A 13,209-nucleotide genomic window follows, 5' to 3' on the forward strand; every position below is an offset into this window, starting at 1 on the left:
TAAGAGCTCATGTATGTAACTGAGTTGCTTGTTAGCAACTTCCCATATTACGGTGAGTAGCATTCACGATGAAAACGTTTTCGCTGTTCTTATAGCACTAACAATATAGCGTACTGGCGCTATAAATGAACTAACGAAGCTTTTAGGCAACTTCGGTATCTCTGAAGATTACACAACGTTTAAGTAAACCTTATACTGCTTCTTTTAATAGCTGATTTGTATGGAACGTCAAAACCACAATGTTTACATTTGATTTTTGTTGCCGGAGTTGTGTATGAGCTATTAATTTCTGTAATGCAGTTACAAAGGTATTCACCTGCTCTTATAGCAACTGACAAAGCGCTGTCATTAATGCTAGCAGATAGTGTAAGAAAACAAGCCATTTAGAAGCGATATTTCTGTTGACGGCTACTGTTAAACGATTAGCAGTAGAGTAGCATCAATACAGATCGAGAAAATGTTGCCTAAAAACAATTTCAGCGATTGATGATGCATGAAAATTAGCCAACAGAACATGCTGATAGATGTTTGAATAATGGTTGAAGTAATGCTGAAAGCATAATTTTTAAGCTTATGTGAAAGCAGCATGTAGGCCACTTTCTAACGTTTATACAGCATTAATCTGAAAATAGCGTTAGTAAAACAACCTATAGGGTATGCGAAGAAGCACATCCATAATTTTCTTTGTTATTTACATATGTCAAAGTGACGGTGATGACAGAGCAGCGGCCATTGAATCAGGAGATCAGGAGTTCGAATCTAGGTAGCAACAAAATTGATATTTGAGTTTTCACAAAAAAAATTAAATAAACTCCGAAATTTACTCTCCTCTCAAATAATATTTAATCAAATTGAATTCAGTGGCTGTATAAAACTTATTTAACAGATTCAAAAAATCTGAATAAGCGTCATTGAAGCAAATTATATTACTAAATGGTTTAGTAAAGATTGAGAAAAAATTGTGTAACATGCTGAAAAGTAGTTGTGCAGGCACGTCAAAAAGAGCTGAATAGATTCGCCAAATTTGCTGGTAAAAGCATTGAATAGAAGTTCTTGATCATATGTATAGCACACATATTCAGCTTGAAGCCGTATAGACGAGTTGGAATAACATTCACATTGACATTAAATGTCTAATGTGGACGTGTACAATACACATGTGGAAGTATTGGCTTGATAAATAGATAAGGCAATCCATAAGACAGCTGCGATCAGCTGACGATTTTTGTTTACCTTGATTTTTTGACAGATTCTGACCGGACTGACAGAACAATTCAAAGAAAAATGTTAAGCGCGGTTTACACCAGAAGTGAGTTCCGTTCAACTGCATATACACTTTGTTTTGATTTCGATTGTCAGTCCCATCGCTGAATGTCCTCATGGATAGCCTAATTGCGAGTGATTTGACTATGCGTCCAATTTGGGAATCTCGAGCTCGTTCAGTAGCCGCTAGGTTGCGAAGGCCGACGGAGGTCCTTCGTAGCTTAGTTGGTTAAAGCACCAGTCTAGCGTACTGTAGGGTCATGGGTTCGAGTCCCATCGAAGGGAAAGTGGTTACCTCCAATACATTTTCCAAATCAATATCTTCCACATAACGTACATATTCACATATGAGTTTTCATAACATTGTAAATTAACGTCCAAGTCGGGTGGTTTAATCCCCGGAAATAGGCAATTACCTTTGATTGAACTTTACCTTTGATTGAATTAAATGTTAGTTGGGTATGTACTAGGGTATATAACCGTGGTACTTGTACCACAAGTGTGTCTTTAGTATTAGTAATGCGCTTGAAAAACCCCAACGTAATTCACCGAAAAGTGATACTGCCTTTCTCGCATTTAGCAAAGACACCAACCTTATATGGTTCGATGAACCATGTTCTTAATAACTTTTAAGCGCAACAGCCAATCATTACAAAATTCAAGGCTTTACCACCTTTCGAATGCAACTTGTTGCGAGAAAATCGGTTGAGGATTACTATACGAAAAGATGTCTAATGTTTTACTTAGCTTTTGTGAACACACACACACACACACGGGCTGCGAAATGGTGAGTTGACATCTGGGTAGGAGCGACCTACACAGCTCTGGTCCTCACAAGTTCCAATCTCACGCTTCCACGGGTCTTCCGATGACAATCGACCGCCAGCTAAGGGTTTTGTACTTAGCTGATAGTACAGCCTGGGCACTGTTGTCCTTCTGACATCAGCTAGAGTGAGGGGGTGCGACCAAAGGGACCATCGTCCCTAACCCCTAATCCCAAGGCGTTAAGCAACCCGTGCCGAGGGGTGCATGGCCAGGGGGGTGAAATAATAAGCTAGGCCTTTAACGGAGTCTGTGGGGTACCTGGGCACCCTCCAAAGTAATTGTCCCTTATCGCGTCATGCTGGGCTCTGGACCTCTTTTGCCGAGCAACTCATAGGACCAAAATGGAAAAACGAGTCAATTCTTCAATTATTGGTAGTAGTGTAGGCGACAACTCCTTCGCAAGAGGTGGGTTGTTCAGGTCTCCGCCTAGGAGGCCAGAAGCAATAGTCGGCAGCTCGGCGGGCAACGCCAGCGTGGGTCACTTAACCATCTCCCAGGCTACGCCGGTAGAGGTTATAGACGGCCCATGGCTTGTGAAGGCGATGAACCGCAAACGCGATGGGCTTTCGGCCTTCGAGGTTGCGACGGAACAGCTGGACGCTGGGAATTTTCGGATTGGAAATTGTCTCGACTTCCCTGGGCATAAAAGTATCATCGTGTTAGCCTCATGATATACGAATGTAAAAATGGTAACCTGGCTTAGAAACCTTGCAGTTAATAACTGTGGAAAAGCTTAATGAACACTAAGCTGCGAGGCGGCTCTGTCCCAGTGTGGGGATGTAATGCCAATAATAATAAGAAGAAGACCTAGATGAGATCACCGAAGTCGAAGAGCTCGTCACGGCACTGCGGCGACAGTGTGAAGTGGAGACGCCCACCGCAGCCGTTCGGCTACGAAAAGGTCCGGCAGGGACGCAGGTAGCATTGGTTCGGCTATCTGCAGCGGACGCCTCCAAGGTAGTCAAGTTAGGGAGCGTCAAGGTGGGATGGTCGGTATGCCCTGTTTGCATATACGAGCAACCCGAAGTTTGCTTCAAGTGCCTGGAACCGGGGCACAAGCAATGGGACTGCAAAGGCCCTGACAGAAGCAATCTCTGCCGACGTTTCGGATTGGAGGGACATAAGGCACAATGCTGCACGAACCCTCCCAATTGTTTGATTTGTTCCAGCAAAGCTGTGAACAACAAGCACCCCATGCGGGGTTCGATGTGCCCGGCGTTTAAGCGTGCTGCAAAATCACAGTGCAGGTAACGCAGCTGGCTTGCTCGGCCTCGCCCGAGTGTTTGTTGTGCGCAGGTTTAGAGGAAACGGCGGAACACGTGTTGTTCGTGTGCTCACGTTTTCGCACAATGCGTGACCACATGCTTACCACATGTGGTCTGGACACTACCCCGGACAACCTAGTTCGGAGGATGTGTAAAGATGAAGTTGGCTGGAACGCCGCCCGAGGACGGAAAGGGGTCCTCGTCAAGGCTGGGGCAGGTGTAGGCACCGCGTCGGCAAGTCCCTCTGTGTGCTGACGAATAGGCCCTATCGCAGAGAGGTCAATTTGGGGTGCACGCGGCCCACCAGTCGTGCAGAGGGAAGCAGGCGCGAAGTCGACCATGCCCACCTTCCGAGGAAAGCCGGCAATGCGCTGGCACGATACCATTGTGTTCTTCTAAAAAAGCGAGTCGCGATGTTCGATGCTGCAAGGACACGCAGCTAACCTCGAGGGTGCGTTGTGCACTGGCCTCCCTTTGGCTTGGCGGCAATGGAAACGGTTTAGCGGGTCGGGGATGCAGTCCTGCCTCCCTTGTTGGAGGTGGTCCCTAACCCCGCACTTCCTGGTCAACCCAGGATGTCTGTTGAGCAGATTCCCCCTCCATTGCTAAGGAAGAAAAAAAAAACACACATACACACAGACATCACCTCAATCCGTCGAACTGAGTCGATCGGTATATAACACTATGGGTCTCTATGGACCGATCATATAGCCTTTACGTATACTTAGTATACGAGAAAGGCAAAAAGGTAAAAATATATCAGGTTTCGTGTGGCGCAAACAAAGGAACTTTCCTTAAAGAAGGTCCACCAATCACGTAACGTAAAATTTGGCTTTTTCATCACCCCTCCCCCCTATCTTACACTTTTTGTGTGAATCCCCTAAACATTATATGGATCGTCATACATCTCGCAACCCCTCCCAGCTAAGCGTTTCGTGATAAATGGATGTTTCTTTTGATTAAATGAAATTATCATTTAGATGAAATTGTGTTTTCGTAATATGTTTATGTGTACAAAAAGTCCTAATATAATTTCATTATTTCGCTTCAATGCTTTGTTCGCTTAGTCCTGTCTAACACCAAACTACTTCAACTTATCCTTAAAACTTGTGATAATTTTCGATTTCAGTCCCTTTTTTCTTAGTTGTGGATCTTTACACTTTGGAAGTAGTCTTATTTTGGACGGAGATACGGGTTTGACATCTGAACTTGAAGATTCACATGCGTACTCTTGCCCCACCCGTTCCTGCGTACTTTTACCCCACAGTCCCAAAATGTATTCAAGTAATGGTTCTGACTTCTTGGAAAACCAACCGGATTGGTGTTCTGCACCATAAAGTACTCTATACAATAGGTTATCGAAATGGTATAATGTTCACCTGATTGCACGTATAAATGGTAATGAAATACTAGTTGCGAAAACACAATTATTTTTAGCAAAAGGACCCAAAAACTATTTAACTCCATATCTTCCTTGTTGTTTATTACCCTGTCCACGGATGATGGGGTCAACGTTGATCAATCAATGTCTTTTTTAACCCATCATCAAATGGAAGCTCACGGAATGATTTGAAATCTTTACTGACTGAATCTAGTTCCGAGACAATGATGATGCTATGCAAGGCCGTCATAAGTCCACAAAGATAGTATCTGGCGTTTTCTTGGAACATGGTTCTTCAAAATATGTAGTTGTTAAAATAGCAGGCTCAATTTTTTTAAGATTGTTTGGTGAACGGTTCTGAACTGTGGCCCATTTTGGCTTTTCAATTCAGTTTCGACTGCTTTCACTAGATAATTTTCAAAACTTTGGACGATTATTGATATTCATCAAATTGTAATACGATATTTTAGTTTCAAAATACCTTTTCATGAAAGGTGTTTATTTGAAATATAGTCAGCAATTCAAATTTAACTAGATGTATCGCAATTCCTATACCATATACACATCAACATAATTGTATTAACACTGACTCGCGATTGAAAATTAAGATTTTGAACAAACTTTTAAAGCTTCTTTTGTTTGATGGGGACATTACTTAAACGCTATTGACGAGAAAACTATGTACTTCGAAACAATACCACTCACACTGAATACTCCGAACAATATTGAAAGAGACTTTTCATAAGAACTGTTTAGATCAGGCCTTAACAGCAGACTGTAATGACGAATAGACTGATCATGGATAACTAAAATTTGTAACATCAGACAACTCTAACTGGAAGAATACAGATATCAACACGACATACTAACAAACACATTTGTTCAACCGCCTAAATATAAGGGAAGCTCTTTGTGATTTATAATTGGAATCAAAGTTAATACATATAATCTAATATTGTGCATTTAGACCAAAATTGTTTATATGACGCTGATGAACTGGCAGCAAGGCCCACTTCCGACGAGATTCACACGGAAAAATAAAATAAATATGCAGCACTGCACGGTGTTATCTGTCACAAAATCGAGCTTGTTTTGACGCTGACAACGTCGCTGGCACCAAATTTAGGTTCGGAAGTCAATTTCCACACTTCCGAACGCTCTTCCGACAATGTATTGGTAGCAAATTCAAATTTTGTTCTGACGTTCATGTTGTCGGAAGTAAGTTCGGAAGTAAAACGTCGGAAGTCGGAATACAATTTAGTGCTGGCGACACAATATTTATTATAACCGACATCTCTCCACAGCTTTAATATTCATCATAAAAATATCCCCAACCTGCCCAAACTCCTAAGGCAGTGATATACTAGCAGTATATCCCGCAAAACTTAAAACCCCCATGGGTAAAGATGTTGTGAAGCCTTATCCTTTAGTCCCTGGTGTATCATGGACGATATGAATTTCAAATTCACATCGGTGACTTGGCCCCCGGCCCCCTTATACATCAATAAAATAAAATAAAAATAAAATAAATATCTTCCTTGTTGTTTATTCAAATTTTTCACAATTACACATGATAATAGTTGACCAGAATTAGGCTATTCATGAGGACATTTAGCGATGGGACTGACAATCGTAATCAAAATAAAGTGTGAATGCAGTTGAAGGCAACTTACTTCTGGTGGAAACCGCGCTTAACAATTTCCTTTGGATTGTTCTGTCAGTCCGGTCAGAATCTGTCAAAAAATCAAGGTAAACAAAAATCGTCAGCTGATCGCAGCTGTCCAATGGATTGCCTTATACATATCAAACTGATGCAGTGCTGCTAGTTTATCTTTTTTATTACTTAAAAAAACGAAAACGTATCCTTACCCCACGGGCACTCTTGCCCCACTCTACTCTATGTTGCTGTGTACCGTTCTCAAAGTTCTATGCAAAGTTATCCTACCCCGAATTCAGGAGAAGACCGATGCGACTCTCCGGCGGCAGCAGGCCGGATTCCACGTCGGAAGATCCTGTGTGGACCATATAGTCACGCTCCGTATCATTCTGGAGCAGGTCAACGGATCCTAAGAGTCCCTTTACTTGGTATTCATTGACTACGAAAAAGCTTTCGACCGTCTCAATCACGAGAATATGTGGGGCACCCTGAGACGCAAGGGGGTTCCTGAGAAAATCATCGGCCTCATCGAGGCACAGTTTGAGGCCTTTTCGTGTAGAGTGCTGTACAATGGGGTCTTGTCCGACCCTATCCGGGTCGTAGCTGGTGTGAGGCAAGGATGTATTCTATCACCGTTACTGTTCCTCATCGTAATCTACGGGATTCTGGTAGGTGCGATTGACCATTAACCAAACCGCGGGTTGTTATGGCAGCCTATAACCATGGAGCACCTAATCGTTGGATGTAAACACGGTGACCCCTTCCAGTTTCACAGTAGCCGGGCAATCAGTGGAGAATGCTGAAAGTTTCCAATACAGGCAGATAAGTGAACGCACCAAAATACGAATTTTCAACTCTAACGTAAAATCTGTGTTGTTATACGCATGGTGTGTATCAGTGGAGAACACTCAACGGCTGCAGGTGTTCATCAACAGATGCCTGCGGTATAGAATTCGGGCCTGGTGGCCTCAAACAACGAGCTCCATCGTCGTTGTCACAAGAGGCCAATAGCAACAGAAATTCAAGATCGGAAGTGGGGCTGGGTCGGCCACATCCTACATAGGGGCGGAAACGAAATCTGTAAAAAAGCATTAGACTGGAACCCAGCGGGACATCGCAGTAGAGGCAGAAATAAAAGAAGTCGACCGAAACCTAACCTGGTAGATTTGCCTTCACTCTTTGCGCAAGTTCCTCCTTCTTCTTATTGGCATTACATTCCCACACTGGAACAGAGCCGCCTCGCAGCTTAGTGTTCATCAAGCACTTCCACAGTTATTAACTGCGTCTGCCACATCTTCGCATGTCGTCAAGGAAACCGGAGAAAACCATCAAAATAGCCAAGCATGAAAACGAGAAAAAAATCGACAATTTTATCAAGAACTTCAAGCCGTTCAGAAGCAAATTAAATGTAGGGTAAGGTAGGGCAAGATGGGTCAGTGCCGTTTTTGAACATCGTATATATTTTAATGCAGATATTATGCTTATATAAGAAGAACAATTCGGCTCTACTTTATTGTCACTTGATTTGGGGATACAAATTCATTTTGATAGAAAATGGCAAGGTAAAATATTTTTCAGCTATGTTTTTTACGCGAAACATACTTATTCTATAAAACGTGTAATCTCGTCGAACAATGTGGAATTTGTTATATTGACTTTCTTGAAATAAACGATCGCAAATTAGACAATCTAACATGAACCTGCAAATGGGTGCCTATAAAATCATGTTGAGGCTATCGTCCAGCATAATGGTGTTAATTTGTTAATTAAAATTATATTATTCTTGCTATTGAAAAAGCAATACATGGACGGCTTGTTTTCATAAGAAACTGCAGACAAAGACTTGGGCATCAGTCCTAAGGATTTTTCTTATATTTTCTAACAAATCACAAGCAATATACAGTTAAGTAAATAGTTTAATTTATTGTTTCATAAAAAAACTGAAAAATCTAAACTTGCTTCGCACTCTTACGTTAAATTACGCACTATACCTGCACTTTGGAATGACATATAACGACCCCTAGCCAAATATTCGACTACTACTGCTGCTACTGACATGCTAAAGTAATCTACTGGGAGGTTTCATAAATAAGATCTTTACGATATTTCTAATCGGTAAAAAGCTCATTTCTATTTGCAGTTTGAAAAACAAATACGTATAATAAAAAATGCTTCATTATAAAATTTGATCATCTCTGGAAAGAGGCTCACTGTCTTTTTATTCTTGAGTAGTATGTAGATAGATGATTTCCAAGTGCTTGCAGTGTTAAGTAAGCAGTAGATAATTGATTAGCTATCTGACTGAAAACCTAATTTCATATCGATGACGAAGTACATGTAAATGTGATGATTCCCATTCCGCACTACGGCTGGCTACCAGTATTAAACGAAATGATTTTCATATAAAAAAAAATCATCAATCGCGAGCTTTGTCTCTAATTTTGACGAGTTTCTGCAGCACGGTCCCGATAATCCTGACAAAGTCTAAAAGTACCTATTGTTGTACCGATAGATGGCCACGCCTGCGACGCCAATTAGAATGGAACCCATGAGGTAGCCCCATAGCTTGAACTGAAAGAAAGAACAGAGCTAATTTATATCCAACAGGAAACATGCGTGCGAATAATCCCCAAAATTGGACAATTGTAGGCGTATGGAAAGATAGGAGGCAGAGAAAAAGAAAAAAAAACTATTAAATGCTAATTGACAAATAATACGAATCTTAGTACTCATACTTAGATGTAATACCCACAGATCTAACGCAACACAACACATACCGGACTAACTTAGAATGGATTTTTCTTTACCTTGGAAGTTTCCCGATTATGAGTGGCAGGTGTGGCTTTCGTTTTCTGCTCCAGCTTCTGCGCGTGTCCCAGCATTTTCTGGTACAAATCTTTCTCGTTGCGTGCTTCGCGTTTCGATTTTACAATTAATTTAGAAAGTTCCTAATAAACGTTAATAGAGACTTATTGTCAAAAGGGTCATATCATATATGTTCGGAAATAATTACAGATTGAATCAACTTGTCGTCTTCGTCGATAGTTGCCGCTTTCTGAAGGAATGATATTGCCGCTTTTGTATCCCCTTTGGCATCAAGGATCTGCGAATGACAAATTCGTTTATTCATTGCCAACCTTCCGTTTTTTTTTCGAAGCTATACCTTTCCTTTCCTAAACAATGCCTTTGCGTTATTTGGCTGACACTGTAGAACGTGTTCTACTGACTTCAGAGCAGCGTCATAGGCGGCAATCTTTAACTGAGCCAAAGCCAGATTGTTATAAACTTTCATGCGATCTTCTAATAGCTCTTGGAGTTCGGCGTTCGTTGGCTGTTTGTGTACAAGTAAATGTTGCGATTATTTTTTTTAAATTAATTTACATTATTTAAAACCAAAAACTCAAACATTGTAATGATAATTCGTATTTTTTCAAATGCTTTGAAAACGTTTTTGTTCGCGACACTGTCGTAACATATGCCTTTTCAATGTTTCGTAACATTTATTATTTTTCATCAAATTAAATAATGCAGAGTGAATATGGCAAAAACATTTGAAAGCTTACCTCCAAATTCCCACTCTCCGTAGGATTCGTAATACCACCCTCGCTTTCGTCTAAATATTCCAACGCTCGCCGATAGCTTTGAATAGCCAAATTGTACTCCTGTCGTTTCATCCAGAAGTTACCCCTCAGACGTTTCTTGTTTCCGATGTCCTTCCGTGCTGCGTAGGCTTTAGTCTCCAGTTCAGATTCTTCCTTAGTCGATACTAGTTCCACGGTGTAGGTGATTTTCTCATTCGGCGGTACGCTTCGATCCGGACGGTCCTCATCTTTCAAGCCTTGTTCACCATACGCGAACCTTGAGCTCACAATTACCTCGGCTTGTTCGCCAACATTCATTAGCTTCAATGCCATGTCCAGTCCTTGTACCACCTCTACATCATCGATTTGAACAACGGCATTTCGCTCCTCTTCAACGATGGTTCCGTCATCCAACCGGCCAGTATAATTTATAACGGCAATGTCTCTACCCTCGGGACGTTCGCCTTGGCCTTCTTTCAATACCTTTTTCAGTAGTGTTCCATTGCCGAGAATGTCCATATATTCTTCTTTTGGGGAATTGTTTGTTACATCCTGTTGTTGCCCCGTGGAGGAATTCATTTCAGCCCGTTCTTGCTCATTGAGGTTCGAAAGATCTTCAAACGAGCTGCTACTTGACTTTTCCGCGTCCATGTTGATTTAACTGTAAAATAATGAACTTAATAAACTATTTTGAATGGCTTCATCCTTTTGTAAGTCAATAAGAATAATATGTAAGAACAATTGAGTTTCCAAATTGCCAGAGCCCAATTACGCCTGAAATGAAAACTCCTATTCATCGTATGTTCCAAAAGAATGAACAGGCCCCACACAACGGATGTGCAGGAAATTGGTTTGAAATTTGATATTACTTAATCAAAAATACGACAAAACGTATTTAGTACCTATAGTTTTGCCACGATAATTAACTATTCAGACTTCAAGCTCAATCTCTTTAATAAGAGATTATTTATGCCAAAGTTCACACACTCATTTAATATTATATCCAGTAATTAAGCTCGTAATATGATTTCTGATCAGACTATGAAAACATTGTGTACTAAATCAACCATGATTTTCAAAAACGCCGTATGTCCGGAAGAGAAGCTAGTTCTGCAGGCCAATAACTAGGCTAGTTCTGCATTTTTTCCTACGTTTTCACATTCAAGCTATTGCCATTATACTGCCGTCATACGGATATTTGTCCCATGTTTGCTGGAATTTCCTATGTACATGAGACAATTATGTGTAGAACGGCAGTATATCTCTGTCAAGAAATCTGAAGGTGAATGTTAGTACAACAGCTGTGTAATAATCGAAAGGTAATGCGCAGTTGTTGTATTTTTGGACATTATTCTTATTTTTATTATATAGATTGGCATTACATCTCCCACTGGGACATTGCCGCCTAGCAGCTTAGTGTTCATTAAGCACTTCCACAGTTATTGACTGCAAGTTTTCTAAGCTAAGTTACCATTTCTGCATTCGTATATCATGAGGCTAACACGATGATACTTTTATGCCAGGGAAGTCGAGACAATTTCCAAACCGAAAATTGCTTAGACCGGCACAGGGAACCGAACCCAGCCACCCTTAGCATGGCCTTGCTTTGTAGCTTACGGTACGGCTAAGGAGGGCCATACATCTTTAAAAATCAGGCCATTTAACCTTTTCCTTCCCATGGTAGCTGTAGTAGAGCATCCTCAAATTTACACCTTCAAATTATTTTAACAGCAAAAAGCTACATTTTTATGATCTCTTTATACTGCTTTTATAATCATGTTTGTGTTAAAATAGTGAAAACATTCAAAACAATCAAGTATAACAAATAATTTACAATTAAAACTTTTTTTTTTCATTTTCCAATAATTTTGGTTATGCTAATTGCTAAATAACTTTTGTTCTAGGTAGATGTTTTTTCCAGGTGATTCCTTCAAATTGAAAAATCTTTGAAAAAATCGTAGAAAAGAATGTATTACCTCATTTATTGAATATTATTGATATATTATTATATTATTGTTATATTGATAACATCCATTTCTTTAGGACTATTGTCATATACCTACTTGTTGATATTCAATACATACAATGAACTACTCTAGCCTACTTTATAATGGCTGGTCATTCCCCTTACGAGGTAAAGCGGAAGGTCATTGTAATGTTGACCATAATCTTAAATTTCATTATATACGATTTATTTTGCTGAAATCCTTGTATCAACACAAGATAGTACATACGACCAAAGCGTTTTGGAGTTTTAAATGACCTTTGTTCCAAATGGTCGTGTGGAATTGAATGATTCCACAGAGCAAAAGAAAAAAAGACACGGCCTACGATCTTGTGAGAAATCTTCGGTTCCTCTTTTGCCTGTAAGGTTTAAGGCCAATACGCCTTCCAAGGGTCAGGGGTTACGCATTCACCCGTACGATTTGAGTCCTAATTTTAAGTTTCTCCATTATCATTTGGAACGTTTGTACATAACTCCCAATAGAATAGATAAAACTTGGTTGTACGCGAAAGGCAAAACAAGTAAGTGATAAAAGAACAATAAATGATCCGACATTACGTTATGAATAACGCAATGACGTCGCCAGTTTTGTTCAATGCGAAAGGAAAAAAACCTAATCATCTCGCAGATTGAAAGGTCTAGAAGGAATGCACTTTCCAGTTCATAGTTTTTACTTACGACGGTCGACCAATGTACGAGTGTTGCTCCTTCTGGTGCTAATATCGCGCTTTTGATTTTGTTTTAAGATAAACTGCAAAATTGTCCGTAATATTGAAACTTTATAGAGCTAGTGAGTTTTTATAAATATTACTATTTAAAAAAAGAATAGCTCCTTCGGTCCGATGTCGTCGAACCTCCAACACACTCAGAAGTTTGCAGTTCAGCTGCAGCGTTCAACTGCGAAGAGGGAGAGAAGAAGACAAAACTATTTTTGTTTTGCAAAAATCTTTCGTCAAATGATTGATTTTGACAGCACTTATACGTTAAGTGATGTTTTTTTTGGGAAAAATGACCACTGAGACTCGTCTAAAATTGTATACACGGAGAAACCAATCTATCCAAAATCGAGTGTGAAGAGTTTCTCCAAAATTTAGCCATAGGCCTTTTCACGAGACGTTTGAAAACAGCTGATTTTACCGTCAATTGACAGTTCTTCCATGAAAGTGACAGCGTCGGATTTGAACGGTTTGCTCAGCGGTTGTAAACAAGTGCAGCCCCGGCAGTGTCACATG

The 13,209-nt window shown here is 40.4% G+C and overlaps 1 protein-coding gene across 3 annotated transcripts; it reads right to left on the reverse strand.

The window, feature by feature from the left end:
• Window positions 1–8,289: 8,289 nt before the first annotated feature.
• On the reverse strand, window positions 8,290–12,879 carry LOC134210932 (peptidyl-prolyl cis-trans isomerase FKBP8). Of its 3 annotated transcripts, none has more exons than XM_062687372.1 (6): window positions 12,656–12,879; window positions 9,955–10,648; window positions 9,555–9,722; window positions 9,405–9,494; window positions 9,199–9,339; window positions 8,290–8,980 (listed from the first exon to the last, which is right to left on the reverse strand). In XM_062687372.1, exons 2-6 carry the CDS (start codon window positions 10,621–10,623, stop codon window positions 8,876–8,878), a joined length of 1,173 nt encoding a protein of 390 aa, XP_062543356.1. In that variant the 5' UTR covers window positions 10,624–10,648; window positions 12,656–12,879; the 3' UTR covers window positions 8,290–8,875. The 3 variants fall into 3 exon arrangements, with proteins under 3 accessions (XP_062543356.1, XP_062543355.1, XP_062543358.1); XM_062687371.1 differs by having other exon boundaries at window positions 9,955–10,633; window positions 12,656–12,878; XM_062687374.1 differs by having other exon boundaries at window positions 8,290–8,962; window positions 9,955–10,633; window positions 12,656–12,877.
• Between the last annotated feature and the right edge of the window lie 330 nt (window positions 12,880–13,209).

The sequence above is a fragment of the Armigeres subalbatus genome, chromosome 2 (assembly GCF_024139115.2).
Source record: "Armigeres subalbatus isolate Guangzhou_Male chromosome 2, GZ_Asu_2, whole genome shotgun sequence".
In the NCBI taxonomy this organism is placed as follows: Eukaryota; Metazoa; Arthropoda; class Insecta; order Diptera; family Culicidae; genus Armigeres; species Armigeres subalbatus.